This window comes from Pseudophryne corroboree, chromosome 4 (assembly GCF_028390025.1).
Source record: "Pseudophryne corroboree isolate aPseCor3 chromosome 4, aPseCor3.hap2, whole genome shotgun sequence".
Lineage (NCBI taxonomy): Eukaryota > Metazoa > Chordata > Amphibia > Anura > Myobatrachidae > Pseudophryne > Pseudophryne corroboree.
The window spans coordinates 298,119,308-298,141,535 of NC_086447.1; the positions used below are offsets into that span (position 1 = coordinate 298,119,308).

At 43.0% G+C, this 22,228-nt stretch overlaps 1 protein-coding gene across 20 annotated transcripts in view; it reads right to left on the minus strand.

The window, feature by feature from the left end:
- The window catches only part of TNIK (TRAF2 and NCK interacting kinase), a 659,967-nt gene that overhangs the window by 102,052 nt on the left and 535,687 nt on the right, over positions 1-22,228 (minus strand). For 19 of the 20 annotated variants that reach the window (XM_063916232.1, XM_063916239.1, XM_063916236.1 and 16 more), the window contains exon 13: positions 225-335. In XM_063916232.1, the coding sequence (XP_063772302.1) occupies positions 225-335 (111 nt within the window). The remainder of the gene's footprint in view (positions 1-224; positions 336-22,228) is intronic. The other variant, XM_063916233.1, reaches the window with a different exon arrangement.

The following is a 22,228-nucleotide window of genomic DNA, read 5'->3' on the forward strand; positions in this document are numbered from 1 at the left end:
TCAGTCCCCGACGGATCGGGCAGTGTGTATGCTCAACACACTGCCCGATCAGTCCATAGATATATCTGCAGATCAATTGATCGGCAGATATATCTACCAGTGTGTACCCACCTTAAGACTTTCTCTTCAATAAATATCTCTTCAATTAATTTACAGCCTCTAAGGTTTAAACTTATTCCATCATTAGAAGAAGTATTGTAGCTACACATCACATGGAAACAGACCTTCTCATGCTCAGCTCGTCTTCGTTCCTCCTCCCTCCGCATCTGTTCCTCATACCGCCGCCGCTGATCTCTCTCCTGCTGTTTCCTCATTTCTTTTTCTCTTCTCTGTTGCTTAATAAAAAATGGAAGAAAAAAAAAAGAAATAAAAATTACAAAAATATAAACACCATGAATCACAGCATCTTCATAATGTAGTTAATACAAAATAAATCCGCCTTGTCATGTGACGTACCTAAGTGGTTCTATGTATATAGCATATTCACAAATAGTATTGCACTATAGCCTGCAACTTTTTTGTTAAATAAATTACCGTATATACTCGAGTATAAGTCGACACGAATATAAGCCGAGGCACCTAATTTTACCACAAAAACCTGGGAAAACGTATTGACTCGAGTATAAGCCTAGGGTGGGAAATGCAGCTCTAGCCGTACACAGACCTCATAGTGCCAGATATGCCCCACGGTGCCAAATGTGCTAGATATGCCCCACAGTGCCAAATGTGCTAGATATGCCCCACAGTGCCAAATGTGCTAGATATGCCCCACAGTGCCAAATGTGCTAGATATGCCCCACAGTGCCAAATGTGCTAGATATGCCCCACAGTGCCAAATGTGCTAGATATGCCCCACAGTGCCAAATGTGCCCCACAGTGCCAGAAGTGCCCCACAGTGCCAGAAGTGCCCCACAGTGCCAGAAGTGCCCCACAGTGCCAGATATGCCCCACAGTGCCATATATGCCCCACAGTGCCATATATGCCCCACAGTGCCATATATGCCCCACAGTGCCATATATGCCCCACAGTGCCAGATGTGCCAGATATGCCGCACAGTGCTAGATACTTAACCTCCATCGCTCCCGCGCTGTCTTCTGAAGGAGGGACACGGAGAGCGCAGCGCGCGGCTCTCCTGTGTCCCTCCTGCAGCGGCGTGTGTTAAAGGAAGTGCCGGTTCGTGCACTTCCTTTAACACAGACACGCCACTGCCGCCGGAGATGCAGGAGGGACACAGGAGAGCCGCGCGCTGTGCTCTCCGTGTCCCTCTTAACGCTGACTCGAGTATAAGCCGAGGTGTCTTTTTCAGCACAAAAAAAAGTGCTGAAAAAGTGGGCTTATACTCGAGTATATACGGTACTTTTATTTACGAAATGTAAGCATTGTTTTCTACAAACCACAAATAACAAAATGAACATATAACTTAATATTGGGGTATAATGCACATTTAAGTTATAATTTCATGGAATGTGCAGGTTATCTTCTAAGAATTAGACCGAAATTACTGACATTTCTAAAAGGGCCACAAGTACACTCGCACAAAAAAAAAAAAGTAGGCTAATTGTTCTTAAATAGCATGTGGATGACATAGTGGAGCAATGGCCATCATATTCTTTGCAAAGTACATGTTGCATTAGTAATGTTATTTATTTTAAGATTAATTGTAAACAGTGGTAGCAACCGTTCAATATGCAGTAAGATGGCTGCAATAGTGTTGGCCTACAACATTTCAGCAAGCAGGTGCCGTTTATTACCTAGGCCTTATTCCTTTTCAGGGCATTCAGAGCAAATTTCACTTGAAACAGTCTACCGATCTACATGAGACCACATCGTATACATTTGAGTTACAGTGTAGCGCTCAGTCCTAACTTTTAGTTTTTAACTTAGGTTGAAGTGATATATTCTATGAGTGTGCTTGGTTTAGTTCAATGGGTGTTTTGGATATCTCCAATGGTGTATTTTAACACTAAATAATTAAATCCCACAAATGAAATGTCCACATACAGATAATAAATGATAACGTAGGTTTATTAATGTCAATGTTACTAACAGTGAGAGTTATGAGTAACTCTTTGTCTTTATGTAGATTGAGTGTGTGTTGTAGCCTGCGGCGTCCCGCACGGCTGCTGACACTCGTTACTGTTCAAGTCCGTGTTGAAAATATATATAAAAAAGATATAGTGTGTGAAATAAAATATATATATATATATATATATATAGCGAAAAAATGTCAAAAAACTGGAACAAAAACAAAAAGCAAAAACAAAGCAAAACCCCAGTCGTGGGTTTCTTCACGGTTTGGGTGTCTGGGGTTAATCAGGAAAGCGTCGGTTGCTCCGGACTAGTCTTTCTCTCTAGACTCCGCTTCACATGGCGTGTCCTTGTTCAGACACGCCTGGAAGCCGGAGGGTTCGAGAGGCTGACCTGTCTAGGGTGAAGGGGAAACTCTGTCAGTGCTCTGCGGAGCGACTTCAGGAGTGACCCCCGCCGCATACGGAGACTCACCTTCAGTTTCCTTCTGTTCCCCCGTCGCACCTCGTCACCGACTTCTTCTCTTGGTTTCTCTTCTGTTGCTAGGCAGCGTGGTTGGTTTCCGGGTTTCCCCGATCACGTGACCGGGACTCTGCTCCGTAGTAAGCGCTTGTAGTGATCTTTGTCTGTTTCAGTATTCAGATAGCAGTGTTAGCTCCAACGCGTTTCAGCCTCTAGGGCCTTCCTCTGGGAGAAGTGGATGATTGGAATGGTGTTTTCCAAGTTTTTAAAGGCACATTAGTGTGACATCATAGGTCATGTGGTTAAAGTTCCTGCTCGTCATTGGTCTCCTAATTCCTGACCAATGTGTTGCTGTCACATTAGCAAGATATGCTTTCTGTTAGTTTTAGTTTTAAAAGTCAGCAAGGTCTGTATGGATATTGCATTTGTGCAGAACAAAGTTGCATTTATGCAGAGAAAGTTACTAACTTAAACATATGGACAATATTTTTTGTGACGTTTGGTGTAATTGGTGTATATGTTATGAGGATCATGTTCTGATCAGGGTTGTTTGATTATAGGTAAATTAAGGTATAATTGATGTAGTAGATAAAAGCTTTCTAGGTAATTATTTTGCATAGGACTTCAAATGGATATGTGCGTCTGGCCCGTCCCTGCAAGTGGTTTGTGTACCTTAAAGAAACATCGATATGTTTATTCCTATATCAAAATATTTTGGTCTTTTTTATTTTTTGCATATCAATGATTTCACTTCATTGTCACGATTGAGTCCCATGCTAGCTAGTGTCTTTAGCTCATACATCCATCTTAATTCCATGGTGTTAATTTTTGTGCTATAGTCCCCTCCCCTCCAATTAGGGTGTATTTCCTGAATCCCTATGAATTTGAGGGATAATGGGTTACTGTCATGATGGTCCTTAAAATGTTTTGATAGGTTATGGTCTTCTAGCCCCTTTTTGATGTTCCGAATATGCTCACTAATTCTTGTTTTCAAGGGGCGTATGGTGCGTCCTACATATTGTTTGGGGCATCCACACTCTAGTAGGTAGACGACACCTTTACTGTTACAAGTTATCCTCTCTTTGATGTTGTAAGTTCTTTTTGTATTGGTGGAGCTAAATTGTGTGGCTGGTTTTGTGCTGCGCATTTTGCTGTTTCTGCATCCCATGCATGTACCACAGTAATAGAATCCTGACAAAGGTTTGGAATTATTAATATGGGATTGGGTCATTTTGTTTGGTTTCATGTAGCTGTGTACCAGTTTTTGCTTCAAATCAGGTGCTTTTCTAAATATGACTTTCGGTTTTGTGTCTAGTATGTCGTTCAGGATTTCATCTTCCATGAGAAGTGGCCAGTGTTTTTTAAGGATGTGTTGTAGGGTTCTGGCTTGTTGTGTGTAGTTCGTGATAAATAGAACCTGATCCGAGTATTCCCTGTCTTTCTTGTTTTTATACTGAAGTAAATGGCTTCTGTCTGTTTCCCCCACTGCACCGTATGCCTCCTCTAGCAATTCCTCTTTGTATTGTTTCTCTTTAAATTCTGTCATCATTTCTCTGCCTTGGGTCATGTAGTCCGTTTTCTTTGAGCAATTTCTCCTTAGTCTTGTGAATTGTCCCTTTGGAATGGATTTAAGCCAGTTGGGATGATGTCCGCTGGTGGATATGATATAACTATTTACGTCAACAGTTTTCCTAAAGGTTTTTGTGTGTAGTTGGTCATTTTCTGAAAAGATGTTTAGGTCAAGGAAATTCACATTGTTCTTGCTATAGGTGGTTGTGAAGTGTAGGTTATTCGTGTTCTGGTTCATTGACTGGATGAATTCTTTTAGTGTTTCCTCCTCTCCTCGCCATATGAAAAATATGTCATCTATGTAGCGTGTCCAGAGCACGAGACTCGCCCTCAGCCCTGGGCTCCCCCACACGTGATGGTCTTCCCACCAACTCATAAAGAGATTGGCGTAGCTGGGGGCGAATCTCGTGCCCATCGCGGTACCCTTGATCTGTAGGTAGAATTCATCCTCAAACCATAGGTAGTTGTGTTTGAGTATGAAGTAAATACTATCAATGATAAACTGTCTCTGTGTGTCTGGCAGGTTCTCGTCTTTTTCTAGATGGTATTTGATACTTGAGATCCCTTGATCGTGGTCTATCACTGTGTATAGCGATGTTACATCTGAGGTTACAAGCCACATTTCTTCGTCCCACTCTAATCCTTTAATTTTGTTTAATATGTGTGTTGTGTCTCGTAAATATGATTTTTGTTTCTGTACATATGGTTGTAGATTTGTGTCTATATACTCTGACAAGTGTGAAGTTAATGAACCAATGCCGGATATGATGGGTCTTCCTGGTGGGTTTTGTGGATCTTTATGTAGTTTTGGCAAGTAATAGAAGACTGGAATGATGGGGTGGGGAGTCTGTATGTATTGGTGTTCAGATTAGTTGAGGATACCAGTATTTGCTCCCTTTTGTAGATGGTGGTCTAGTTCCTTCTGAAATGTAGTGGTTGGGTCTCCGCCTAGTTTTCGGTATGTGTTGGTGTCACCTAAGATGCGGTATGCCTCGTTGATGTATTGGGATTTGTTGAGGATGACTATACCCCCCCCTTTATCGGCTGGTTTTATGATCAATGAGTGGTTGTCTTGTAGTTCTTGTAGTGCTCTCTTTTCCTGTTTAGATAAGTTACTCTTGGGATTGTTTGTGTTGAGTTTCTCTATGTCACTTTCTACCATCTTAATGAATGCATCTATTTGTGTTCCTTTTAGATGACTAGGGTAGAATGTGGATGGTGGTTTAAGTTTGCTATGTCTAATGTTGTCTGTGTCTCCTTGATTTCTAACCGGGGCTGGTGTTGTTGTTGCATAGTATTTCTTAAGGGTTAGTTTCCGAGCAAATTTATGGAGGTCAAGGTAGGTGTTAAATTTGTCAAGTTTGGCTGTGGGTGCGAATTTGAGGCCTTTGTCTAGGAGTTTTAAGTCATTGTTTGTCAGTATAGTGTCGCTAAGGTTAAATATTCCTTTCCCCAATTCTTCTGTCACTACAGGTGGTTTGTCTTTGTTCTTTTCTCCCCCCCTGCATCCCCTTCTTGTTCTTCTAGTTTTCGTTTCCCTGTTTTTGTCGGTGTGCTGTTGGTGTTCTTGTCGTGTCCCTTTGGGTGGCTGACCCCTAAAAAAGACTGGTTTGATGCACATGATTCTATATCCTGTTCTTCTAGTGGTTTGTTTGAAATTGGGTCTGACAACTTTATTGGTCCGTGTGGTACTTGCAGGGACTTGGTGACCTGTGGGTCTATGGGTATCTTTCTAAGGGTTGTGTGTACCCTCTCTGTGATAAAGGTGCTTGCCTGGTTCTGATTGTCCCACCCTTTCTCTAGTGATAGTCTTGCTACTTCCTCGTATTGTGGATCTTCCTCTATCTCATAGATTGAAAATGAAACTGATGACTCTGCGGCTTCTGTTGAGGAGATAGATGAGTCCTGTTCTAGATTTGCATCTATTTCAGTGTTTGTTTCAGTCTTGTGAATTTTTGACATGTACTGCTGGTATGTTAGGTTGAGTCTTTTGTAGATTGGGGTTCTGTTGTTTTTCCCTTTTGGGATGGGTTTTAAATTGACTCTAGACTTTTCATTCCCTTGCTTTGAGATTTTATTGTTGGCTTTCTGTGGTTTTCTAACTCCAAATTTGTCTCTGAGAATTTTTCTTTTTTTAGTTTCTATTAGTTCACCCTCTCGTCTTAGAATTCTTTGTGCAGTGATTTCAGAGAGATTGATAAATTCTTGTTCCTGTTTGTAGGGCTCTAGTTGGATATCTAGTGTTTCAACAGTCTTGGCAATGGATTCTAGCTCTGATGTGTTTGTCTCTACAAGTAGTGTAATTAGATTCTTTGAGCATTCATTCAGGATGTTGTTCCATTTTGTCATAAAGGGTATATTTTCTCTGTTGTGTGTGGTTTTTTTTTTCAGTTTAAGTCCTCTGGGGATCAGTTCATTCTTGAGGTACCAGTTAAGTGTATGTGTGTCCCACCATAGGTTGGTTTCTTTGTTAATCAGTTTTTCTAGTTGAAGGAAGGTGTTGCAAAATGTGTTTTTGTCATTTGTTTGTGTGTTGGGGATTACTAAAGCCTGGAAGGCTGTTCTGGCCCTATCATCTCTAGTGTTCCTTATTTCGATCAATCCCATATGTGATCCCTTGCTGCAGATAATGGTCACTTGGTAGAGAAGGCTGTTATAGGGTTTATCTGCGCACTGAGATCCTCAGTGTGTGGACGAGCTGCTAACACTTGCAGGTGACCAGACTACAGATTGTGGAAACAGTTGAGTTACAGTGTAGCGCTCAGTCCTAACTTTTAGTTTTTAACTTAGGTTGAAGTGATATATTCTATGAGTGTGCTTGGTTTAGTTCAATGGGTGTTTTGGATATCTCCAATGGTGTATTTTAACACTAAATAATTAAATCCCACAAATGAAATGTCCACATACAGATAATAAATGATAACGTAGGTTTATTAATGTCAATGTTACTAACAGTGAGAGTTATGAGTAACTCTTTGTCTTTATGTAGATTGAGTGTGTGTTGTAGCCTGCGGCGTCCCGCACGGCTGCTGACACTCGTTACTGTTCAAGTCCGTGTTGAAAATATATATAAAAAAGATATAGTGTGTGAAATAAAATAATATATATATATATATATATATATATATATATATATATATATATATAGCGAAAAAATGTCAAAAAACTGGAACAAAAACAAAAAGCAAAAACAAAAACAAAGCAAAACCCCAGTCGTGGGTTTCTTCACGGTTTGGGTGTCTGGGGTTAATCAGGAAAGCGTCGGTTGCTCCGGACTAGTCTTTCTCTCTAGACTCCGCTTCACATGGCGTGTCCTTGTTCAGACACGCCTGGAAGCCGGAGGGTTCGAGAGGCTGACCTGTCTAGGGTGAAGGGGAAACTCTGTCAGTGCTCTGCGGAGCGACTTCAGGAGTGACCCCCGCCGCATACGGAGACTCACCTTCAGTTTCCTTCTGTTCCCCCGTCGCACCTCGTCACCGACTTCTTCTCTTGGAAAACACCATTCCAATCATCCACTTCTCCCAGAGGAAGGCCCTAGAGGCTGAAACGCGTTGGAGCTAACACTGCTATCTGAATACTGAAACAGACAAAGATCACTACAAGCGCTTACTACGGAGCAGAGTCCCGGTCACGTGATCGGGGAAACCCGGAAACCAACCACGCTGCCTAGCAACAGAAGAGAAACCAAGAGAAGAAGTCGGTGACGAGGTGCGACGGGGGAACAGAAGGAAACTGAAGGTGAGTCTCCGTATGCGGCGGGGGTCACTCCTGAAGTCGCTCCGCAGAGCACTGACAGAGTTTCCCCTTCACCCTAGACAGGTCAGCCTCTCGAACCCTCCGGCTTCCAGGCGTGTCTGAACAAGGACACGCCATGTGAAGCGGAGTCTAGAGAGAAAGACTAGTCCGGAGCAACCGACGCTTTCCTGATTAACCCCAGACACCCAAACCGTGAAGAAACCCACGACTGGGGTTTTGCTTTGTTTTTGCTTTTTGTTTTTGTTCCAGTTTTTTGACATTTTTTCGCTATATATATATATATATATATATATATATTATTTTATTTCACACACTATATCTTTTTTATATATATTTTCAACACGGACTTGAACAGTAACGAGTGTCAGCAGCCGTGCGGGACGCCGCAGGCTACAACACACACTCAATCTACATAAAGACAAAGAGTTACTCATAACTCTCACTGTTAGTAACATTGACATTAATAAACCTACGTTATCATTTATTATCTGTATGTGGACATTTCATTTGTGGGATTTAATTATTTAGTGTTAAAATACACCATTGGAGATATCCAAAACACCCATTGAACTAAACCAAGCACACTCATAGAATATATCACTTCAACCTAAGTTAAAAACTAAAAGTTAGGACTGAGCGCTACACTGTAACTCAACTGTTTCCACAATCTGTAGTCTGGTCACCTGCAAGTGTTAGCAGCTCGTCCACACACTGAGGATCTCAGTGCGCAGATAAACCCTATAACAGCCACATCGTATACATACCCACTAGGAGTTAAATGAGAGGTTTAACCAGTTACGCTATATTTTTCCCATTTAGATCTATAAATCATTCACTTCTATGGCCCATTTATTCCAATGGGATTGTGCACTACATGAGAAAAACGCACCGAAAAAATGTTCCATAAGCAGAGATTCACCAGTTATAAGAGGACATTCTTGGAAACAACTTGTGATTGGTGGAGCACTATCACATTCTATGGAAGCACCCAGATGTTGATTTACTTTTACTTCCAGTGGATTAAAAGAATATTCTCCTTGCTGATTACAAATACAGAATGGAAATGTATTGCTTTGGATTACATGATGAATGGTTTTCCATTGCACTGCAATAAAATTATCAACTTAGTTGAAACTATTTTACTTTTTATGAATACAAGGATGAATGAGGATTTTAAATTTTTTTTTTTTTTTACTTCAATACAACCACGCTCTATTTACTTTTTCTTATGGAACATTACAACTGGGATTCCCATGGATGGAAAAGCTGCCCCTCTAAGGATAGCTATATTATTTATTACCCTGTTAGCCACAGCCCAAGAGTTTCATGGAGACAACCTGTGCCCCTCAGCAATGGGCTGGTAATGTTTGGTAGAGGGAAACTATGCTGGTTTATCTATAATAAATTACCCCATTCTGTGGTTTCCTTATTAACAGGAAGAACCAGCCTGCAGTACACCATCTAATCATCTTCCAGTGAAGTGGGTGGAGAAGGAGGTGCATCATGCTGTCTGACCTTCTGATTTCATAGTCACATGCTGGAAACCTCTTTTAAATGAATGGGTGAAGCAGTACTGTAATATATATATATATATGGAACTAAATACCAAACATACAGTATGAGAAAATGTTTTCTATACATTTGAGGGTTTAGAGTTAAAGCAAACCAAGTACATGAGAGTCAATTCTCAGGAAACGGAACGTTATATATGTATAATGATATTGAAAACTGCTGCCATCTAGTGGATAAATATGGACTTGGTTCACTGTTTCACAGAGAAAAAAGTTTCCATTGATAGAGATATATATACCAATAGACACAACGATTTAAAGTGGAATATAGATCTCTACAAGTTTTCCCGGATGCTCCGTTTACAAGAGCATTTTCAGCATGCAAAGGAAGCACCTATCACGTCTCCAACACAACAATTTCTGAGGAAAAGAAGTTGTTCCAAGTTTGATCCCAGTTCTCAAAACACCTCCATTCAAACTTTTTCCAGAATGATGGATGATTCGGTCCAGAAATTTGTGGAAGCTCAACCCATGCCACATTACAACCTAAGTAAACAAGAACATATTGCCTTAAAAAACCTTTCGAAGTATAGAGACATTGTCATTCGTCTGGCGGACAAGGGGGGTGCCATCGTGGTCCAGGATCTGGGGGACTACATGGCAGAAATTGAGCGTCAACTGGCAGATACAGCCGTGTATCAGAAACTCGAGGCCGATCCTACACATCAATACCAAACGGAACTTACCAGTATTTTACAGCAGGCTAGGTCTGAGGGCTATTTGGATGATACTCTCTTACTGGCCTTACAACAACCGTTCCCGGTGAGCCCAATTTTGTACACTGTCCCCAAGATTCATAAGGACCCGATGCGCCCCCCTGGACGCCCCATTATCTCTGCCAGAGACTCTTTATACCAGCCCATTGCTATGTACCTCGATAATATCCTACAACCGTACGTGATTCGACATGCCAGACTGATCAAAGATACCACGAGTTTTCTAAATCGCCTAACTGGTATTACTGACATTCCAGCAGAAGCCATCCTAGTTACAATGTATATAAACAGTCTGTACACGTCTATTCCACACTCACAAGGATTATTAGCAGTAAGAACTTTCTACACCAATGAGGAGATTTCCGATTTGAACATTGAACTATTCATGCAACTTCTTGAACTTACACTAACCCGCAATTATTTCATCTATAACGGCACATTCGACAGACAACTGTTAGGATGTGCCATGGGTAGTAATGTCGCGCCTAGCTACGCGAACATCTTTATGTTCTTCGAAGAAGAGGCAATGTTCTTCTCTGTTCCCGATACTGCTAGGCACATTACAGCATACATGCGGTATATCGACGATCTGTTAATTTTATGGCTAGGGGATGAAAAGGCCTTGTTAGGCCTCATTGAAGCCATCAATTCACGACCATCAACCATCAGGATCACGTCAAATCATAGTAAAACATCGATTCATTACTTAGATGTCAAAGTATCCATCGAAAACCACAAATTAAGGACAGAAGTGTTCTCAAAATCGACTGACCGAAATACTCTATTACTTGCGTCTAGCTTTCACCCTAAACCTCTTAAAAGAGGCTTGCCAAAATCTCAAATGATTCGTGTAGCTAGAATTGCAAGTAACCAAGCGATAGCAGCAGACAGCATTGATACTGTCATCGACAAATTTGTGGCTAGAGGATACAATCTAACTGACTTAAAGAAACAAAAAACGGAAGTGTTAGCATTGGATCGGGCCCAATTGCTCACACCTAAAACTAAAGATACTCAATCGGTGATCCCCTGGAAGATGGAGTATTCAACATCTAGTCAAGTGGTCCAGCGAGCAAGCCGTGCCTTATGGCCCATAGTAGCGTCTGACAAAAATTTACCATGCTTTAAATTTAAAAGGCCTATGGCCTGCTACACTAGAGGTCGGAATCTTAGAGACATGGTCGTCCACACGGACATTACTGGTTTTGCCAAGCCTACTTCTGCCCCTCATTTTTGTCTAAACCAGCTGGCTGCTATAAATGCCCCCGATGCACCACTTGCTTTCATATGATTACGGGACCTTCAATCAAGCACCCTCATACTTCAGAGAATATTTATATCAAGCATACACAGTCGTGTCTCTCCACCCATGTGATTTACATCATTATTTGCCCATGTAACTTATATTATGTGGGCAAAACGATTCGTACAGCCCGTGAACGTATGGCTCTCCATCGGTCCTCGATTGGGAAAGCCATCGCCAGCGGGAATTCAGACCAACCTGTGGCTCGGCATTTCCAACAGCTGGGCCACCCTCTTTCATCCTTTAAACATATGCTAATTGATCACGTCCCAGCCTCTTTGCGAGGTGGGGACCGAAGTGGACAGCTTTTAAAATGTGAAATGAAGTGGATTCACTGTCTTAATACAGTATCGCCAGCTGGCCTGAATGAACGATATAATTGGAACACCTTTCTTTAATCTGTTATTCATTAATCTGTTAGTACTTCAGCTTTGTGGAATATATACTAATATTGACGTATTTAGATACAGTGATATAGGTCCTCCATGCTTGACCGGAGCTCATTAATCCCTCTCTTGTTACCACTGTGTATGCATTTCTATTTATGGTGATTCTTAATTCCCATTTTTGCTTTCATTTACATAGATTTCATTGCTGCTCTTGTATCTAGTCTAGCAGCATCATGTACCATGTGTCTGTTTCCTTTAGCCACCGTGGGAGGCCGGGGAGACAATGCAGCTGCTGGCGTCTGGTTGCCGGGCAACGTATAACGTGCTCCCAGGACACCATCGGCACCAGCGGACTGACGTCATCAGCAAGCGCTCACAGTGGATGGATGCCACGCGGGACGCTGCCGGAACCCGGCCTTCTACGGCGGCGGGGGGTATTTAGGTAAGCTACTTTTGACTTTTCTGCTTGTTTGTTTTTTAGTCCGACAGCATGTGGCTTGAAAACGGTACCTGCGAGTACCGAAATGTTGCCTGATTGTGTGCTGTCATGACATTTTAATCAATACATTTATCTGCATTTGGAGTGCCGCAGCTTCTCGTTCTTTTTTGCATTATCTATTTGCTGAGGGCACCCTCCTAATCACAGTATTGTCAGCACCGAGTGCAGGTTCACTTTTTGGATTATACATATATCTATATATATATCTATATATCTATCTCCACATAGCAACAAAGGCGGCACTCAGAGTGTGGATAACCGTTAAAAGTGCATAAAACCCCCTAGGGTGCTCTTTATTAATGGTGACGTTTCGGGGGAATTGCCCTGTATATGTATATGTGTGTGTGTGTATGTATGTATGTATGTATGTATGTATGTATGTATGTATGGGTATATATATATATATATATATATATATATATATAGTATGGACCTAATTCTGCGCTTAATAAGAGCTCCAACCTTGAGACGTACGCTCTGTTAGCTTGAGTACTAGGATGAAATACAGGCAAAAAGGATGTCTAAGGGAGCTATATGATTAGATCTTTAAATCTCTTCCAAGATTATTTGACCACAAAATGACTAAAACATGTTCAATTTATTCACATATTCGCCCTAGGCAGTACATTTGCAGTAAATATTGTGTACATGACAAAATTAAAATACAGGCTTCAATTTGGGACCTGACATAAAATAGCTGAGTAAGTTCATCCAATAATGTCTTTCAATAGATGCCTGATGTTCTCACACCTGAACCACAAACCAACGCGTTTCGTCCCGAAGGACTTCATCAGGGGTTCATATCAATGGATGTAGGAAGAGTTCTATGGGGTCAGTCACCAATTAAACAGTATTGTTGTTCCCACAGAAATATCAGTATAAAAACATCAGAACAAGGACACTGAGTTCGTCAATCTCTGACAATAGATCAGGCCAATATGATATTGCTATAAAAGATTTTCAATGCTGTGTTTGCTGGCAGTTACAACCACAATTGTGTTGATCAGGCTTGGTCGTCTAACAAGCTCTCCAGAACAGCAATATATATATTGCAGTATTTCCCACAATATGTGGGAATGATAGCACTCTCCAGACTTCAAAAGTGGAGAACACAAAAAAAACCCCATTTATTAATGGAATAGGTATCTCACAGTTTCATGGGGTATGCAAAGGTTCACCAACGTTTCAGTCCTCCCCAGGACCTTTTTCAAGGTATTCACAACAGAGTTGACATGTCAACAGCAGTCATAGATGTCAAGCAGGGAACTGGAATCAGGGACAGAGCCTCCCAGGACCCTGTTTAAATACCCTCTACAGCTTTAAACCAGCACCAATCCTGCCCCTCTGAGAGGGGGTGGGCGTGCTACTGTAGCTGGAATGCACCCCTCACTTCCGGTAATACCGGAACTGCAACGGCGGACCACACACTACAGTATTGTCACCTTAAGTAAGAGCCAGCGTAGTGTTGTATTAGAGACAGAGACACGTATGTGTGTGTATATGTATGTGTGTATATATATATATATATATATATATATATATATATATATATAACGCAACACTGATTGACAATCAATTTCACATGCTGTTGTGCAAATGGAATAGACAACAGGTGGAAATTATAGGCAATTAGCAAGACACCCCCAATAAAGGAGTTGTTCTGCAGGTGGTGACCACAGACCACTTCTCAGCTCCTATGCTTTCTGGCTGATGTTTTGGTCACTTTTGAAAGCTGGTGGTGCTTTCACTCTAGTGGTAGCATGAGACGGAGTCTACAACCCACACAAGTGGCTCAGGTACTGCAGCTCATCCAGGATGGCACATCAATGCGAGCTGTGGCAAGAAGGTTTGCTGTGTCTGTCAGCGTAGTGTCCAGAGCATGGAGGCGCTACCAGGAGACAGGCCAGTACATCAGGAGACGTGGAGGAGGCCGTAAGAGGGCAACAACCCAGCAGCAGGAACGCTACCTCCGCCTTTGTGCAAGGAGGAACATGAGGAGCACTGCCAGAGCCCTGCAAAATGACCTCCAGCAAGCCACAAAAGTGCATGTGTCTACTCAAACGATCAGAAACAGACTCCATGAGGGTGGTATGAGGGCCCGAAGTGCACAGGTGGGGGTTGTGCTTACAGCCCAACACCGTGCAGGACGTTTGGCATTTGCCAGAGAACACCAAGATTAGCAAATTCGCCACTGGCAACCTGTGCTCTTCACAGATGAAAGCAGATTCTCACTGAGCACATGTGACAGACGTGACAGAGTCTGGAGACACCAAGGAGAACGTTCTGCTGCCTGCAACATCCTCCAGCATGACCGGTTTGGCAGTGGGTCAGTAATGGTGTGGGGTGGCATTTCTTTGGGGGGCCGCACAGCCCTCCATGTGCTCGCCAGAGGTAGCCTGACTGCCAGTAGGTACCGAGATGAGATCCTCAGACCCCTTGTGAGACCATATGCCGGTGCGGTTGTCCCTGGGTTCCTCCTAATGCAAGACAATGCTATACCTCATGTGGCTGGAGCGTGTCAGCAATTCCTTCAAGACGAAGGCATTGATGCTATGGACTGGCCCGCCCGTTGCCCAGAGCTGAATCCAATTGAGCACATCTGGGACATCATGTATCGCTCCATCCACCAACGCCACGTTGTACCACAGACTGTCCAGGAGTTGGCGGATGCTTTAGTCCAGGTCTGGGAGGAGATCCCTCAGGAGACCATCCGCCACCTCATCAGGAGAATGCCGAGGCGTTGCAGGGAGGTCAAACAGGCACGTGGAGGCCACACACATTAGTGAGCCTCATTTTGACTTGTTTTAAGGACATTACATCAAAGTTGGATCAGCCTGTAGTGTGTTTTTCCACTTTAATTTTGAGTGCGACTCCAAATCCAGACCTCCATGGGTTAATAAATTTGAATTCCATTGATAATTTTTGTGTGATTTTGTTGTATAAGTAATAAAAGTAAGACTGGGTAATAACAGACAGACAGAGGTTAAGAGTGTACTGCTCGCAAGCTTACAATCTATAGGATTGTAAGGATCTATAGGAAGCTCACTGAAGAAGCGTTAGCTAAACAGCTGTCTGAGAGGAGAAGCCGGTGCCTGCCAGTGCACAAGCGGGACACCGCAACACCAGTGCAACCGGGCGCCACGGGGCAGACTCGCTGTTGTGAGCAACGGCTACGGTACAGGTACCCCCTTGCTTTCTGGGTGGCAGAGTGCAGAATAGTACGGATTGCGCAGGGACCCGGCAATACCGCAAGGCATCAGGATCTGCTAGCAACCGGAACACTTCACACTGCTAACCATCTATCAACTACTTCACACACACAGTTTGGGATAGTGTATCGCTCACCCTGCACCAATACTACAGTTACGTGCAGGGAAGCAGCATACACTTAAGGGCAGCCCGTGTCTCTATATTTCACATCTTTACTACCATGGGGTATATGCAATTGCGGTCGAATTCCCGAAAATGTCGACAAACGGGACATTTTCGCCCCAAAAAAAATTCGACAATGCAATTCAGTACTTTTCGTCAAAAAAACTGACTTTCCAAATTCAACTTTTTGAAATTCGACATTTGACAAATTCGACATTTCTGCAATGGTACAAATGCGGCAATTCGACAAAAGTATATTCAATTGAAGATTGTAAATTCGACAACAGTGCTTTTAGACAGTAAATCCGTCATTTTCAATCCGCCACACTTTGCTGGCGGAATCCAATAAAAAAAAAATTGAAAACATGTTTTTTTTGTGTATTTTTTATTGGTAATAGCATATCTATTTATATTAGAAGGGATTAGGTACATGGTTTGTCTATTTAGGAGGCACAAGTATTATTTATATATTTAAAAAAAATATATTTATTTTTTTAAATGGAATGGGGTAAAAATCAGAAAAAAAAAATGCGTGAGGTCCCCCCTCCAAAGCATAACCAGCCTCGGGCTCTTCGAGCCGGTCCTGGTTCTAAAAATCCGGGGTAAAAGCTGACAGGGGATCCCCCGTATTTTTAAAACCAGCACCGGGCTCTGCGCTTGGTGCAAAAAATACGGGGGACAAAAAGCGAAGGGGTCCCCCGTATTTTTTACACCAGCATCGGGCTCCACTAGCTGGGTAGATAATGCCACAGCCGTGGGATACTTTTATACTGGTCCCTGCGGCCGTGGCATTAAATACGCAACTAGTCACCCCTGGCCGGGGTACCTTGGAGGAGTGGGGACCCCTTCAATCAAGGGGTCCCCCCCAGCCACCCAAGGGCCAGGGGTGAAGCCCGAGGCTGTCCACCCCATCCAAGGGCTGCGGATGGGGGTCTGATAGCCTTTTGAAAAATGAAAGAATATTGTTTTTTCCAGTAGTACTACAAGTCCCAGCAACCCTCTCCCGCAAGCTGGTACTTGGAGAACCACAAGTACCAGCATGCGGGAGAAAAACTGGCCCGCTGGTACCTGTAGTTCTACTGGAAAAAAAATACCCAAATAAAAACAGGGCACGCACACCGTGAGAGTAAAACTTTATTTCACACCTGCCGACACACACATACTTACCTATGTTGACACTCCGACACTGGCCAGGACCCCCTCGTCAGTGAAGAATCCGGGGTACCTGCAAAAAAAATTATACTCACCAAAAACCAGAGTCCGGATCTTTTTTTATAATCCACGTACTTGTCAAAATAAAAAAACGAACACCCGGACCAGGTGGACTGAAAGGGGTCCCATGTTTACACATGGGACCCCTTTCCCCGATTGCAGAGACCCCCCGTGACTCCTGTCACAGAAAGGTCCCTTCACCCAATCAGGAAGCGCCACTTCGTGGCACTCTCCTGATTGGCTTTGCGCGTCTGAGCTGGCAGACAAGACAGCGCATCGCACAGCTCCCTCTATTAGTTTCAATGGTGGGAACTTTGCGGTCAGCGGTGGGGTTACCCGCGGTCAGCCGCTGACCGCGGGTGACCTCACCGCTGACCGCAAAGTTCGCACCATTGAAAGTAATTGCGGGGGCTGTGCAATGCGCGTCTGAGCTCAGACGCGCAGAGCCAATCAGGTGAGTGCCACGAAGTGGCGCTTTCTGATTGGCTGAAGGGACCTTTCTGTGACAGGAGTCTCTGCATTCGGGGAAAGGGGTCCCATGTGTAAACATGGGACCCCTTTCAGTCCGCCTGGTTCGGGTTAATGCGGTTTGTTTTTTTGCCAAGTACGTGGATTATAAAAAAAGATCCGGACTCTGGTTTTTGGTGAGTATAATTTTATTCACAGGTACCCCGGATCGTCGGCGACATTGGAGACGTGGCAGTCGGCGGGTCAACATAGGTAAGTATGTATGTGTCGGCATGTATGAAATAAACTTTTACTTTCACGGTGTGTGTCTCCTGTTTTTATTTGGGTATTTTTTTTCCAGTAGAACTACAGGTACCAGCGGGCCCATTTTTCCACCCGCATGCTGGTACTTGTGGTTCTCCAAGTACCAGCTTGCGGGGAGGCTTGCTGGGACTTGTAGTTCTTCTGGAAAAAACAATATTCTTTCATTTTACTCAAGGCTATCAGCCCCCCATCCGCAGCCCTTGGATGGGGGGGACAGCCTCGGGCTTCACCCCTGGCCCTTGGGTGGCTGGGGGGGACCCCTTGATTGGAGGGGTCCCCACTCCTCCAGGGTACCCCGGCCAGGGGTGACTAGTTGGGTATTTAATGCCACGGCCGCAGGGAGCGGTATCAAAGTGTCCCCTGGCTGTGGCATTATCTGTCCAGCTAGTGGAGCCCGCTGCTGGTACAAAAAATACGGGGGACCCCTACGCTTTTTGTCCCCCATATTTTTTGCACCAGGACCAGGCGCAGAGCCCGGTGCTGGTTGTTAAAATACAGGGGATCCCCTGTCATTTTTTTCCCCGTATTTTGGCAACCAGGACCGGCTCAAAGAGCCCGAGGCTGGTTATGCTTAGGAGGGGGGACCCCACGCAAATTTTTTTCGGGTTTTTTTTACCGTTTTTTTTAACATTTTTAAAAATTGAATGTATGTATGTGGCATTATCTCCCCAGCTAGTGGAGCCCGGTGCTGGTTCCAAAAATACGGGGGACCCCTACGCTTTTTGTCCCCTGTATTTTTGGCACCAGGACCGGACGCAGAGCCCGGTGCTGGTTCTAAAAAAATGGGGGATCCCATGTCATTTCCCCCCCCGTATTTTTACAACCAGGATCGGCTCAAAGAGCCCGAGGCTGGTTATGCTTAGGAGGGGGGACCCCACGCATTTTTTTTTCTGATTTTAACCCATTCCATATATTTTTAAAAATATATAAAAAATACTTGTGCCTCCTAAATAGACAAACCAAGTACCTAATCCCTTCTAACATAAATAGATATGCTATTACCAATAAAAAAACACATGTTTTTAAAAATGTTTATTAGATTCCGCCAGCAAAGTGAGGCGGATTGAAAATGACGAATTTACTGTCTAAAAGCACTGTTGTCGAATTTACAATCTTCAATTGAATATACTTTTGTCGAAATGCCGCATTTATACCATTGCAGAAATGTCGAATTTGACAAATTTGGAAAGTCCGTTTTTTTTTACTAAAAGTACTGAATTGCATTGTCGATTTTTTTTTTTGGGGCGAAAATGTCCAGTTTTTTTACATTTTCGGGAATTCGACCGCAATTGCATATACCCCTAAGTGGTTACCCTCAGGAGAATACCACGTCAATCATTATATAATGTGGAACAATCAAGTTTCATTTTTCAAACAATCATATTACTACCAAATATACTTGTGCTCAGGTTTCTCCATTTTCCCTCTTCCCCTTTTATACAATCTATAGGAAAATAGGTACCAATATACAAGGATAGGTACTACCCATTTTATATTGGTACAGGCTGCAGAAGTTTTTGGTGGGCTGCATGATAAAGTCACACAGGAATGCTGGCCTAGGGTCAAAAGGATGTAAAAGTGAAGACAGAGAAAATAGACTGTATAGAGGGGATTTAATTGGGTAGGATAGCTTAGAGAGGTTATGTGGGCGGTGCTGCAACTTGATAAGCTTGTCTGAAGAGGTGGGTTTTCAGGGAGGAAGTGCTATCCCGTACCATTGTGTTTGAGTGGTTTGTAGATTTTCGGCATGGAAGAAGGTCCCTGGAAGACAATAGCGATGCGGCCGACCTGTGCCCACTATCACCGAGGACAATGTTGTTGCCGTGCAGGCCATAGTTGAGGTGGACGCCAGGGTGACCGTGGCCCATCTCTAGATGGATATAGGTATCTCATCGAGATCCATCCACTTGATACTCAGAAAAAGTCTGGCCTGAGCAAGGTTTCTGCGCATCTCGAGAGCAGGAGGCTCGGGTGACATGGTGCCGCAACACTCTGGCCAGGTTTGACACAAGACGCTCAAACTCTGTCTGGTATCAGTGACTGATTCATCAGCGATGATGAATCCTGGATCTAAAGTTTCAACACTGAGACCAAACAACAGTCAGCTCAGTGGACCTCAGCTGGAGGTATTCCGCCACAGAAGTTTCGATATGAGCGCAGCATGGCCAAGAAGATGGTGGCTGTTTTTGTGGCCAAGACTGGTCATGTAACTATCATACCACTCATGCAGTAGTGCACCATCACTGGGGACTGGTACGCCAAACGTTACAAGTGCTGAAAGCCATTCCCAGGCACTGTTTAAGAACTTGCGTTCGTGGTGCCCTTCTTTAGCACAACAATGCACCTGCCCACAAGTTCAGGAAAGTAGTGGATTTTCTGACTCATGAACGCATCCAGGAGCTTGCCTTACAGTCCAGACCTGGCCGCCTGTGACTTCGTGTTCCCACAAATCAAGGGCAAGATACATTGTATTCGTTTTGAGTCACCCGAAGCTGCAGTGGAGACCTTTATCCAGCATGTAGAAGACATACCTGCTTTGGACTAGTCCAGCTGCATCACCAAGTGGTTTGAGCACGTTACTTTGCATTGACTCCTTTGGCGAATACACTGACATTTTTTTAATGTAAACTGTGTTTGTGAATAGAATACTTTAGTGCATTCGGAAACAATGCACACCCCTCAAATAATACTTCACTGGTTCAAAAACGACACATGTAGGATAAAGTTGAGCGCTTACCAATAACAGTATACATTCATACACACACACACACACATATATATATATATATATACATATATATATACATACATACACATATCAAAAGACCTGCAGTATCTAAGTTTTATATAAGTTGAGCGCTTACCAATAACAGTATACATACACACACACACACACACACACACACACACACACACACACACACACACATATATATATATTTGCTGGTATATTTTAGGGTTAATCCTTAGTTAACTCATTAACTGTGGCCACAAACTTTGTTCATGCACCCCAATTATCCTAAACCTGTGTCAGCTGCCCTTTAGTAAATTATCAGCCAGTGTCAGGTGACTAGTGTACCTTTTAAAAGCCATGCAGTTCATGGCAGGTACACCTTCACCAAGGGGGCATATTTGCAGTTATATTATGTGATACAGTTGCCAGGTTTTAATTTTTATGATTTTGTGATAGTGTAGGACCTGCATGAAGGTGGGGTACCTTGGCGAGCGGTATGCAGGCTTCCGTGCATTGGCCAATTCACTAACTAAACCCCCATCATTTATTCATTTATCCATTGATGTTGTGAGGATAAGTGAGCTCATTTTGGTGAGTGCTGTACTTTTTGTTTCTATATTTTTGAGTAGGTGGCCATGGGCTACATGCACCCCACCCTATTAGTGGCGAGTGCGGATACTGCACCCTGCTTCTGGGGTGGCGAGTGCTGTGGTTTTCTATTTGCTGGTATATATATATATATATATATATATATATACACACACATACATACATACACACACACACACACACACACACACATACATATACATATCAAAAGACCTGCAGTATCTAAGTTATATATATATATATATATATATATATATATATATCCCCTCATACAGTGTATAGAAAGCCAGAGGTGCCTTAAACTGTAGAGGTTATATAAAACTTTAAAAATGTGTGATCCGCACGCAGCACATAATTAGAAGGTCTTATATACAGTAGGTGGTGCACTTTGGGGAACTGGCCACAGGAGAGCAGTGGTGTGTAAAATATTAACAAGTGACTACATGTGGCCAGGTTTATGTTTATTGTCACAGGCAATAAAGGCATATTCCAAGCCACTCTCTAATTGCTATAACTGTGCTCATAATTATAGAGCGGAACATTAGACTTATCAGCTATCCAAAGCAGTTGATTAGCACTTTTGTAGATGTGTGTAGTGGAGAAGCACTTTGCAATTACAGTTTAGCTCAGATGATATTTTCAGGTGTCACAGTAAAGGCAAATTAATCAGAACTGTATATATCAGATAACCCCCCTGTAGTAAAGCAGTGTGCATTATCAACTCTTTCAGTAAACAAAGCTGTTCTTACATCTAAGATCTCTTTCATTCCAGACCACAATGTAGTAGATTACATGAACACATTCTGTTCATTTGGTTTACTTCTGTGACATCAGTAAACAGACTTTTTGATCTAACATACTGTATGCATTCCATAGCAGTCAGAAATAAAAATAAAATAAAAAAAATGCTCTTGGGAGAAAAACCTGAATCCAAATCCCTGCATATCATAATGCTATACATGGTGCAGGGGCAGACCCAACCTTACAGTTTGCGTAATTAGTGAAAAGGGTGTTTTCATAATGGGTATGGGTCATTAGGTTGACCACACTTAGGTCGACAGTCATTAGGTCGACAACTATTGGTCGACATGCAATAGGTCGACATGACCAAGGTCGACATGGAAAAAGGTCAACATGATGGTTTTTAAAAACTTTTTTTGGTGTAATTTTCTTCGTAAAGTGACGGGGAACCCCAATTAGTGCACCATGTCCCCTCGCTTCGCTCGGCATGCTGCA